The 13,566-nt window shown below is 33.3% G+C and overlaps 1 protein-coding gene across 1 annotated transcript; it reads left to right on the forward strand.

Moving 5' to 3' along the window:
- Window positions 1-840: 840 nt before the first annotated feature.
- On the forward strand, window positions 841-5,564 carry LOC139481516 (uncharacterized). Its single transcript, XM_071264904.1, has 2 exons — window positions 841-877; window positions 3,791-5,564. The coding sequence occupies exon 2, from the start codon at window positions 3,804-3,806 to the stop codon at window positions 5,550-5,552; it is 1,749 nt and encodes a 582-aa protein (XP_071121005.1). The 5' UTR covers window positions 841-877; window positions 3,791-3,803; the 3' UTR covers window positions 5,553-5,564.
- The last annotated feature ends 8,002 nt before the right edge of the window (window positions 5,565-13,566 follow it).

Here is a 13,566-nt window from a genome sequence, read left to right on the forward strand (position 1 = left end):
AAAATTTGCGTCTATCGAGTGAACCCCCTAAATAAAATAATACTGTGTTCTTGACGACTTCCCAGCGGTATGATCGATAGAAATGATATTTTACTATATAGTATGTTAATAACCAGCATGACAATACAATTCAACGTTTGAGTGCAGACCTTTTTTAATTTTGATATTTTCCCCGAAGTTTACATCCTTCCTTTATCATGTGAATGTATCTACGTATAATCTTGATATACTCAGTGCAACAAAACTTATGAGGTAAGAATTATTTCTGATGGTAACTACAGGAGGAAATGAAACCCTAGAGTGATCCGTGTTACCCTTTTTCGGGTCAATGCTAGCCCAATACGCAACTGCTTTCATTTTAACATTAATTACATTATTTATTTATCTTGAAGGGACTCAAAGTTCAAATGATGTTTAGAATGAAAAATTAAAGAGTTGTTCTTTTTCTTTTTCCTTATTTTTATTGTTGTTAAAATTCTAGAATATTCTTCGAAACTATTCAATCAAAATTTTGTTGTTTCCTATTCAATTATTTTATACACACAATGATAAAGTTAATGTTCATGTAACGGCATATTTTCACTTTGAAACGTTCTACAATGATGATCGATCTCAAAGCATATATAACAAACAAGGATATTTCTAGCGACTTTCCTATTTTTTATTTCAATGTTAACTCTTAATCAATGTAAGCGATGAGCCGAAGTTTCTAAACTTTTATTACTGATAGTATAAACAGCATGACAATACAATTCAACGTTTGAGTGCATACTTTTTTTTTAATTTTAAAATTTTCCCCGAAGTTTACATCCTTCCTTTATCATGTGTATGTATCTACCTATAATCTTGACATACTCAGTGCAACAAAACTTATGAGGTAAGGATCGGTTTAATTTTTAAACTATAGATCACCAATCACCGTACAAACTTAGCTATGAACAATTTGTAGAATATAATACTTTATTAATCGAATTATAGACTCTTGCGGGTTTTGAATTTCATACAATGATAATAATGATATTTGTTATGTTGTTTGAGTCCATATATTGTCTCGACACGTATACACATTTTGTTTTCTAAATGCATTTTACCATTTGTACATTGTTTTTGACGACATGATAGTAGAATATATAATAACTATGGTCGAAGAAACATAATGGCGGGTGACACAATGCATCTTACTTCGGTCTAATCATTAATTGTTTATTAAACAAATGAGTTTAAACTACTAACTGTAGTTTGTACATCAATTGATTTTCGTTTTTATTTTATACAAATCATACATGCATTGTTAGCTTAATTTTCTATGTGTTATGACACTTTATATTTACTATGTTTCCATTTTTAACATATGCAAACCATGTAAGATTAGATATACCCATACTTCATATCTAATCGCAAACAAACTAAACTTTGGTTAGAACGTCCAAACCACCTAGAGACGGCACCGATTATTACGTTCAATGACTTATCTTTATATTCAGTAGAAATATTCTAACATTACAAACCAGTTAAAGTCTGAAATGGTCTATATCTGTACTTGACTGTACTGCACTCGACCAGTCTGAATTGGTCTGAAATTTTTTTGATATTACTAGACTGTAGTCTGAACCATACTTCACAGTCTGAACTTGTACTTAACCATTTCAACGTGTCTGACCCATGCTAAAAAATTACCAGTGTAAAATCATTGAAACAGAAAAAACAAAAGTCTAATCTATATAAAAAACATGAGCATTGTTTGAATCATATACTTAGTAGATGGGGTCAATGTTAACCTGTTTTGGATTTTTTCAAGGTGTTGTTAACTGCTATCTGAGATAAATTAAAAACTGTTATTCAATTATGTCTCTCCTGCATTGCCTCAATCTGGATCAAGATGACATAAGGAATGTAGTTCTGATCAATTGTAATGTTTGGTCTACAAGATCAAAATGCTTCTTAAGAAGTTTTCCCGAACTTTTATGTTTATTTCATCTATGATGATTTACTTTATTATATTTCAGTCTTCTACAGTGTACCGGTAATTAATTCTCAGAGATCTTCTTTCAATGGAAAAAATAAAAGGAGTGTGTTTTAATCTATATTTATCAGGTTCCTTATTGTATAAATAAAGGCAACAGTAGTATACCGCTGTTCAAACTTATAAATCCATGGACAAAAAACAAAATCGGGGTAACAAACTAAAACTGAGGAAACGCATAAATATAAGAGGAGAATAACGACACAACACTACAATGTCACTAACACACACAGAAACGGACCAAGCATCAGACAAAATTCCACGAGAATAACAAATGTAACATCAAAACCAAATACATGAATTTGGGATAGACATGTACCGTGACACGTCTTATCGCAATGTCAATTTACACTCAAAAATAAGAGAAAACAAACGACGCAACGTTAAATTGTAACACACACAAAAACGAACTATAATATAACAATAGCCATATTCCTGACTTGGTACAGGACATTTTTAAAGGAAACACATGGGACTTTGGTATGCCTAAAGAAAGAATAATAACGATCTTTATCGCTATTTACGCAATCTTCCTTTGATCTTACTAACTGATAATTTTCTATATTAGCGGAGTCGAGTGATATCAATATTATCGCTAGAAATTAAGGGGGCAAGTGGTGTTGCTAATGAAATTGACAACGTCGTCATAGGTAAAACAGCGATATACAGATTATCATTGGTCATCTCCACTCGATTGCTTTTCTCACTTTCACCGTCCTAGCTCAAGCGAGAAAATCAATCTCGTTGAGATGACCAACGATAATCTATAGTTATATATTTCATTTTACTTTTGAATACTATTTTTTTAAACAAACAAAATAACAAACTGCGCAGTATAGTTATAATATGGACTTGTCTACAGATCACATAATATATAGTTAGTTGACGCATAAAAACTGTATAAATTATAACATTTTCAAAGTGGTATTTTATCTTTTATCGTCAAGGTGTATGTACCTATAATGATCGTAGTCAATAGTGGGTTATATATCTAACTACGTAGTAGACAGGCCCTTATTTATTTTATTTTATCGTGCAATCGACCTTTCTACTATATAGTAAGATTGACAGATAACACGAATCGATAAACGTATAGTGTTATAGAATCACAAATAGTGTATATGCACACTAAAAACGCAAAAGAGTAAACAGCATTTGAATTTTCAATTAATAGGATTTACATTTTCAACGAAATTATCATCGACGGTCAATACTTTTGACAATACAAAGGCACGGTAAGGTGAAATTCGAGAAAAAGTCTTATCATTTTCTTGATTGCCCTTTTGGTGTTCGCAAGAATCTAATCTGCCAGATTATTACAATATTAGTACGAACTTGTTTGTCTTCAGACCAGGTATATGACCCGTTAGTATTTAAGTGTATTCATAAAAAAGGCGAGTGAGATATAATTATTCTTATATGAAATACAAGTTGACTATGAAAGGCTCTATAACTAACATGGTTTTTTTTCGTCAAATTTTGTCATGGCGTTGTCAGTTCAACATGTGCAATTTATTGTCGCAACATTAATGTAAATAACTTTGCACTTTAAAGAGGCGGGAGTGTCAACAGAGCTGCCTTCAAATGACGTTATTAACAGTATCAACCTCATATTACTAGAAGTTTTGCGCTACAGAGCACATAAAAATATCAACTGCAAGAGGATTAAAGTTATTTTGTTTCAAAATGTTTAGGTTCACCATTCTCTTAGCTACTGTACCATAACATTATTTTCTTCTTTATCCATCTATTTATTTTTTATTTCAGTTAAAACGTTTCGATGATGGCTACATCACTAATAACTTTATGTGCTGTTTGTGAAGGTCAATCAATCACACAAGAAGCGATAAATTGGTGTCCAGATTGTGACGAGGCATATTGTTTTAATTGTTTAAAACATCATGGAATTGCCAAGGCGACAAGAAATCATTCGGTAATTGCTATTGAAGACTATCGAGAATTACCTCCTTTTATATTCGAAATGAAGATGGAGTGTGGTGTGCACAAAGCACGATATCAGCTTTATTGTAAAAAACATGAATGTCCTTGCTGCATAAAGTGCATTGATTCAGACCACAAACAATGCGAAGACCTGTTGCCTCTTGAAGATGTAGTGAGTGGGTCGAAGTCATCTGCGGCTTTGGATGATCTCGAAGAACGACTTGGGGACCTTAAACAGTTTTTCAAAAATATTATTAACGAAAAAGAAGAACATTCCACAGAAATAACTCACACATACAAAAAATTTGAAAATGAAATAAGACAATTTAGAATAAAGCTCGATAAGCGTTTGGACGAATTAGAGACCGATCTTTTAAAAAGTTTAATAGATTTAGAAAAAGGAATGAAGAAAGGTATAGTGATTGTGTCTGATAAATTGAAAACAAACGAGGAAAAGACGTTAAACTTACTTAATGGAATAACTTCAATGAAACATCATGCATCTGATCTACAGGTTTTCTTTGCCATAAAAGAAATCGAAAAAGAGGTTGAGATCGAGGAACATAAAGCCGAGGAACTTGCCAATAATGAGGAGTTAAATATACAAACCTTTTCTTTGACTTTTAACAGCAAGTTACCGAATCTTGTGGCTACTACGGAATCATTTGGAAAAATTTCCACCGAATATCGTCAATCAAAGATTGTCTATCAAAGGACGAAGCAAAAGCAAGCACAGATTATCCTAGAGAATTCGATTGAAAAAGATTTGATGCTGAAAAACACATTCCGGGTTAGACGGGAAAATTACAACTGGTGTGGTGGAACATTAGTTTTACCAAACAACAAAGTTCTACTGTTAGAAGTTCCTGTCTACCTTTATAATAGAAAAATTGGGGAAAAATGGACTGAACTTGACGATGATTCATGTGAAGCATATTTAGTAGTGTTAAATCAGGATGGATCTTTAGATAGAAAAGTCAGAGTTTCATCATGGTCTTATAGCATTGCTGCTATTAATTCGAAGACTGTCGCAGTTACATCAAGTCGTCATCCGAAAATTGTCATAGTTAATTTACAAAACAAGTCAGTACAGAAAACAATAAACACAAAATATCCTTGTTATGGGATTGAATACTTTAATGAGAGTCTCGTGTACAGCTGCGGAGAAAATGGCATTGAAATGAGAAATTTAATCAGCGGAAAAGTCACTAAATTAAAAATTGGAAACAAGACAATGTATGAGCATATTGCTATACACAACGAGAAGATTTATATTTCTGAATGCTGGGGACACAATGGAATAACATGCTATGATATGGCGGGAAATTTGATATGGAGATGGGAAGATAATGAAGTTGTGGGAGGCATTTCTGACTTGACTGTTGACAAAAATTCGTACGTGTATGGTATTGGAACTAACTCGACACATCTTGTTATTATTTTTCCAAATGGAAGACGAAGTAAATATGTCAGTATAAAAGACAATCTAAGAATGTTAAATTTGCGATCAATAGCATGCTGTCAGCAAAGTAATAATTTATATGTTACTGATGATTTTCTGAACACAAGAATTTATGAAATAAATTGAAATGAATATTAACGTACACTTTGTACCTATGATGACCAGCTTTCGTCTTTAACTGTTATCTGCTTATCGAAAAGAAAGTCCCCCTTTGCAAATGTATCATTGTAAGCACAATCCGAATTTTGAACTTTAATAACTTATTTTTGTAATATTATACCAAAATGCTTTTATTTATGTTTAGTGACATCTGTCGTTTTATGTTACATGTGCTTTCAACAATAATAGTTATCGTTTTCTTTATAACTTATATATGTTTGCGTTTCTAATAGTAACCTTTATTCCGTTCCTTGTTGTTATTGTCTTTTAATCTTTCTTATGATGGCTTGCTTCCCATTGTTCCATCGATAAAGTACATTTCTCAAGAGTTTTGATTTACACGTACGTTTGCATTGATTTTGTGGAATTTTATGAAATTAACATATTTCATTAAAAAAATATTACTGCGGGATACTAATTAACATTTTTTCTATTCGAGATCTTGTATGCCTAACTATAAGTAATCGTTTTGTTCAATGTTTAAGGTCGTAAAGTGACCTTTAATGCGTACATCCTTTTCTGGTCCTTTGTCTCATTGGTTATAATTACCATCTACCTTTCTATACATATCGATTTTTTCCAAAGAATTTACCTTCTAAAGTGTTTAGATTTTATATGAATATTTGCATTGATTTCGTGTTTTGTAATAAAATTAACATATTTTATTAAACCATTTTACTGCTGCATTTAAATGGAATATCCATTACACTCATGTGTAGCATTAATCATATGGAAACAACATTCCAGTGGTCTTGAAATTAAGGATACTACAGACAGTAGGAACACAGTGTATCCAAATCCAAAGTCCCTCCGCAGGAATCGAATTCAGATTTTGCTTACAAAATTGTTACAATCTTTTCCTTAATTGCTCCTCAAAGTCCTGGAATCCCTTCGTTGTTTTGGATCGGGATACCCGGTGAATTAAGTCTGCTTCACATCTTGGTCTTTTCCTCCATATTGACCCAGTTGTAATACCATTAAGATTGTATAAAGCTTACTGCACATGATGTGCATATCGACAAATAATCTCTTCAAAGATGATCGAGCCATAATATTTAGAAATTCAAAACATATCACAAAATTGTGAAAGGAACAAAAGTAAAGCCAACTCAAACTTTAAATACGAGCTATTCACGAGGAAGGCTATGGAAATTTTTTTAAGACGATACACACAGTATAATGCTACTACCCAATTATTCAGCTACTTTTATTTTGATATCGTACTTACAGATTTCAGATCCTTCTGTCTCATCCTATGGTGTTATACAGTTGTATGCTTGTGTATATATATAAACGCTATACGGACTTCATTTACAGGAGTGTGCTCCTTACGCAGAAACTGCTCATACAAAGTTTTAAGGAGGAATGATTAATAACGGTACTCATCAATCGGTTGATCAATAAGATGTGTCTTTTTATACGGCTGCAAAAAAATTTTGCGGTCGTATATTGGTATGACGTCGGCGTCGTCGTCGTTGTTGTCCGAAGACACTTTGGTTTTTCGCACTATAACTTTAGTATAAGTAAATAGAAATCTATGAAATTTACACACAAGGTTTATGAACACAAAAGGAAGGTTTGAATTGATTTTGGAAGTTTTGGTCCCAACAGTTTCAAAATTAGGGGCCAAAAAGGGGCCCAAATAAGCATTTGTCTTGGTTTTCGCACCATAACTTTAGAATAAGTAAATAGAAATCTATGAAATTTACACACAAGGTTTATGACCATAAAAGAAAGGTTGGGATTGATTTTGGACAAAATTAAACTTTGTTTGATTTCATCACAAATTGAATAATTGGGGTTCTTTGATATGCCGAATCTTACTGTGTATGTAGATTGTTTTTTTTTTTTGTCCCGTTTTCAAATTGGTCTACATTAAGGTCCAAAACTTAGTTTGATTTTAACAAAAATTGAATTCTTGGGGTTCTTTGATATGCTGAATCTAAACATATACTTAGATTTTTGATTATGGGCCCAGTTTTCAAGTTGGTCCAAATCGGGGTCCAAAATTAAAGTCTTGGGGTTCTTCGATATGCTGAATCTAAACATGTACTTAGATTTTTGATTATGGGCCCAGTTTTCAAGTTGGTCCAAATCCGGGTCCAAAATAAAACTTTGTTTGATTTCAACGAAAATTGAATCCTTGGGGTTCTTTGATATGCTGAATCTTAACATGTATTAAGATTTTTGCTTATGGGGCCAGTTTTTTAGTTGGTCCAAATCGTGGTCCAAAATTAAACTTTGTTTGATATCAACAAAAATTGAATCCTTGGGGTTCTTTGATATGCTGAATCTAAACATGTACGTGTATTAAAATTTTTGATTATAGGCCCAGTTTTAAAGTTGGTCCAAATCGGGGTCCAAAATTAAACTTTTTGATATATGCTGAATCTAACCATGTATTTAGATTTTTAAACGACCGCAAAAAAATGATTGCGTCGTATAATTGTTCCATGTCGTCGTCGTTGTCCGAAGACGCATTTAGTTTCCAGACAATAACTTTAGATTTAGCGAATGGATCTCTATAATTTTTTACCAGAAGGTTAAATACCACAAAAGGAAGTTTTGGATTTATTTTTATGGTTATGGTCCCAATAGTTTAGGAATTAGGGGCCAAAAAGGGGGCCCAAAATAAGCATGTTTGTAGTTTTCAAACAATAACTTTTGTTTAAGTGGATGATTCTCTCTGAAAGTATACCACAAGTTCCCATACCATTAATGAATGGTTAGTAATGACTTTTATGGTTATGGCTCAAAATGTTTTGGAATTAGGGGCAAAAAAGGGGGAATCTAGGTTTTTCTTGGTCAATGGACAATTAAGACAATTTGAAAGCAGTGTAAGGGAGGTAATTCAAAAACAGTTAACAAACAATGTTTGGTATGTTCATATTTAGCTCCCTTACACTACTTGAAAATAATGTATAAAGAAATGTCAGGTATTGGACTTATTGCAAAAAAAGAGGGTTGGTAGTAGTTTTCAATTTTTTTGCCAAATTTCTCAAATTCCAAATTTTTGAAAAGTTTGAAGAAGAAATCTTTAATTGCACAATATTACATTATAGATTTGTAAGATCTTGACATTTGTTTTGTGTCAGAAACTCATATTATGTCAAAAATTTGATCACAATCCAAATTCAGACCTGCATCAAGCTTGAATGTTGTGTCCATACTTGCCCCAACTGTTCAGGGTTCAACTTCTGCGGTCGTATAAAGCTGCGCCCTGCGAAGTACCTGGTTCTAAACTAAGGACATTTTTACCAGGTCTTTGATTGTGGTTTACCATTTACGTCGTATGGTCTTTTAAGTACTTAACATGACTTATTCCCGAATTTGACTGTTTTGCGGAGTGTAAATTCTAATTGCTATAAGACGTGTCACAGTATTTGTTTATCCAAAATTCATTTTTTTTATTTATGATGTTGTATTTGTAGTTCTGTTGGGACATTGCCAAATGTCTTATCGTTTTTAGTTGTAATTCTATTATTATTTTCTATTCGTATAAAAAGTAGCAATGACATAGTTGGAGCAGGACACAGCAAGCATGTCTTAGTTGATTGGTCATTATTCTAGAAAACTCAATGAACAGGAATATCCTACTCAGAAGGTGGATAGGGTTATTTTCGTGCAATATGTTTGCCGTTTTTATTTCATGTACAGCCGTGAAAAAGGTTCCTTATTCACTGAGTCTGTGTTTATTATAATCCATAAACAGGTCGAGAACTCTAGATTTTCTGACGTCAGAATATATTTGCATAGTAATTTCCAAAACACAAGGCCAATATGGCCTTGAAAAACTGACCAATCGACTCAATGAACTACAATGCATTGTGGGCTACTACGAGTAAACTACTACTTAAAACACGTGGAATTAGTGGGAAAACAGTCAATTAATATATTGTCTGGGACTCTTATTACCAAAGTTTTTATTCTGCAAATATATTTAATGTAAAATATATAACGTAATCTTCAATTTGAATGCTCAGATTAAAAAAATATTGTTTATTGGCTTCACGATTCGACTTTCTTTTTCGCCTTGCAAAAGTAGTTGAACCGGTTTTGTGCATTGTTATGAATTGAACCAGCATTAATTAATTTCACGACATGACACAGTGAAATATCAAATAAGTTACCACTGTCCAGTAAGAAAATCATTTGAGCTCTTTTAAACCTGTACTGAATGTGTATTTTTTATCAGGACATGAACTAATAGTAAGAACATCATAATATTCAGTATGCTAAAAATAAGTGTTATGAAAGCGGCAGGGGCAGGTCAAGCCATTGTAAAAAGGGGGGTCCTAACCCTGGACAAAAGGGGAGGGGGTTCCAACTACATGTCCCCATCCAAATGCACTGATCGTCCAAAAAAAGAGGGTCCATCTGGATCATAGTGGGTGCCATATTGCCTATTTTTTTTCTTCTTCTAAAACGTGCTTTGTTTAGAGAAATAACAAGATGAGGTATGAGTGCCAAAATGAGACATCTTTTCAACAAAGACATAATTTAGTAAAGTAAGCAGTCATGGGTCCAATGCTAAAAAGTAAGCTATTAATGACCCAAAAATTACAAACAATCCAAACAACAAAAAAACCAAAAAAAAACCGACCCAATTAAATATATAAAAGGACAAGAAATCTATCCCATAAAAAAAAATATATATTGTATAGGAGCCTGTATTTCAGTGGTTGTCGTTTGTTTATGTGTTACATATTTGTTTTTCGTTCATTTATGTTATATTATTAAGGCCGTTAGTTTTCTCGTTTGAATTGTTTTACATTGTCATATCGGGGCCTTTTATAGCTGACTATGTGGTATGGCCTTTGCTCATTGTTGAAGGCCGCACGGTGATCTATAAATGTTAATTTCTGTGTCATTTTGGTCTCTTGTGGACAGCTGTCTCATTGGCAATCGTACCACATCTTCTTTTTTATTATAGATCCAAAGCTTCATTTTTCACAAAACATATCAAATTTTCCACCTTGTCGCACATACATATGGATAAAATCATTACAGCTTATTTCCTACTGCATGTGGAGCAAAACTTTGGTTAGCTTGCTTGCTTTGTTTGTATATTGTAAAAAATATAAAATATACAAGTTAAACTATGCCTAATAGTGTTTAAAGATGTTAATCTTATTTTCAAAGCTTGAATAAACAACTATACAAACAAAGCAAGCAAGCCAACCAAAGTTTTACTTTGCAGGTTTAAGAAATCAGTTTGGCAAATGTCCGAACCCGTTAAAAAACGAACAAACTGAAACTAGTTTAAACATATTTATTTATAGTGGATTGGGAAACAAGTTTTGCAACTTATATAAATCCCTTTCTACTTTGCAGGTGCGAGTGCTGCCTTGTAGCGGCATTAGCCTACTCTTTTTCGAAATCTACAAGGTTTCTTTAACGTGCAAGAGATATGGCTCTCTATTAACACGGGTCAGCCATTTATCGTCCCCTTCCGACGGACTATCATCGTTTCCTCAAGACCATACTCGCAGATGGTGTCAAGGGAGAGCCGAAAATTGAGTTCCTGAAATTTTCATCCCAAACGGGAATCGAACCAGGAACCTTTGTGTTAGTAGTCCGATGCACTAACCACTACACCACGGCTCTCTCTGAAACTAAAACTACAGTTGCTGACTTCACTACCTTCAAAACAAAGTTAACAGTTTGGAAGTCCCATATACTGAAATGTGACCAACAAAAATACTTATAGCTTTTGTTAACACTGCCATGTATGTTAATATTTCTTCGCCTTTTTTACGAACACAAAATTCAAGGATCCCACATTTGCCTTTAATTATCTATATACGAACATTGCTGTACTCTTGAATATCAGCACCGGCTGTTATCGACGACTTACTTTACACCAGTAAGTTTGTCTCATGGGTAATTGTGATTTTTCGCTGTTGTTTCGTTGCTTCTGGTGGACAAATACATGAAATCTCTGTGCCATCATCAAACATGTTAATGGCTATATATCGGATAATTCAAACCCTTTTTTCTTCGCATAGAAACAACTCTTCGCTAATCTGAGCATGGAAGTAATACTTTATATCACGGACTATAAATGAGGATAAACAAAATGAAAAACTAAGCGAAATTGTGAATCCCGCTTTGCACGAAAAAATGTGTTGTATTTTAGTATATAACACGTGTTCTTGGTTGATTGTAAACACGTAGTAGTCCATCATGCATTGTGACTCATTTACTGGATTGGCCAAAAACCTAGGTAAAAATAAATTGCGTCACATGTGAATAAACAATTACATGTGCGAGAACATAAGTATGCTAATTTATGCATTTCCATATTAGGTAGTGGTCCCGACCTGATAAAGAGATCAACTTTCAAAAAAAAATTAAAATTATTCGTTCATCGTGAAATGACAATTAACTGAGATAACAATGTCAGTTTTGGAAAGGGTTAAACATTTCTAAGTGGAAAGAAGATAGTAATTCAGGATGAACTTTACAGAACAAAAACAAAGTTTTCACATCCTGATCAATTATTCTGCAAAGTTTAGATGAATGAAACAATAAACTAGAGGCTCTAAAGAGCCTGTGTCGCTCAACTTGGTCTATGTGAATATTAAACAAAGGACACAGATGGATTCATGACAAAATTGTGTTTTGGTGATGGTGATGTGTTTGTAGATCCTACTTTACTGAAAATTCTTGCTGCTTACAATTATCTCTATCTATAAGGAACTTGGCCCAGTATTTACAGTGGAAAATGTTAGTAAAAATTCACTAATTTTATGAAAATTGTTAAAAATTTACTATAAAGGGCAATAACTCCTTAGGGGGTCAATTGACCATTTTGGTCATGTTGACTTATTTGTTAATCTTACTTTGCTCAACATTATTGCTGTTTACAGTTTATCTCTATCTATAATAGTATTCAAGATAATAACCAAAAAACAGTAAAATTTCCTTAAAATTATCAATTTAGGGGCAGCAACCCAACAAGGGGTTGTCCGATTCATCTGAAAGTTTCAGGGCAGATAGATCTTGACCTGATAAACAATATTACCCCATTGTCAGATTTGCTCTGAATGCTTTGGTTTTTCAGTTATAAGCCAAAAACTGCATTTTACCCCTATGTTCTATTTTTAGCAATGGCGGCCATCTTTGTTGGTTTGCCGGGTCACCGGACACATTTTTTAAACTAGATACCCCAAAGATGATTGTGGCCAAGTTTGGATGAATTTGGCCCAGATTACAAAAATCTTCTCCTCTGAAACTACTGGGCCAAATTAATCCAAACTTGTTTTTATGGTAGTTTTTTAACAGGGAGCTGTTAATTCATTTACTACATAATCAGTAGACAGCATTATTTCTGTCATTTTTTAAAGTATGTATCAGTAGTGTCACTGGTACATGTAAGCTTGGCAAAGCGATATGAACATGCTAGGTGATATTGTGGAATAATTCTCCCCCCCCCCCCCCCCCCCCCCAAAAAAAAAATAATTAAAAGTTAAAAAATAGAAAAATTGCATTCTGATAACTGTTTGATTGATATTTTGCAGATAAAGCACAGATTAAAACCCTTGAAATAATTGATTTCAATTGATTTTTAAAAAAAAACTACGATCAGAAGTGGGCCATAGTTTTTCATTTGCCAAACATGCCTCGTGTAAAGAGAGTGTCATGCTAGTTGCAGGTTAAAAACCCTTGAAGTAACTCTTTGATTGGCCTGTAGGTGGCCTGTTGCAAGGCAAAGTTTCGGTCCCTGTCTTATATACCCTCATTTTCCAGTGGCAGTCCAAATTTCCCAAACCATCATCCCGGATGATCTCTTTTATTCGTAACTTGTTCTTGTCTTGAATATGCAAGAATTATATGCCACTGGACATGAAGCAACCAACAATCAATCAATCTATAAATTCGAAATTCCAATATATATAATATCCATACAAGTAAACAGCTCTGATAGTAATATATGCCATTTGTTGTATCGACCTTCTTTTCTTCCTTTTTGTGTGTT

The sequence above is a fragment of the Mytilus edulis genome, chromosome 1 (assembly GCF_963676685.1).
Source record: "Mytilus edulis chromosome 1, xbMytEdul2.2, whole genome shotgun sequence".
Classification (NCBI taxonomy): domain Eukaryota; kingdom Metazoa; phylum Mollusca; class Bivalvia; order Mytilida; family Mytilidae; genus Mytilus; species Mytilus edulis.

Coding starts and splice junctions, on each gene's coding strand:
- LOC139481516 (XM_071264904.1), top strand. CDS start 3,804: ATGATGGCTACATCACTAATAACTTTATGTGCTGTTTGTGAAGGTCAA.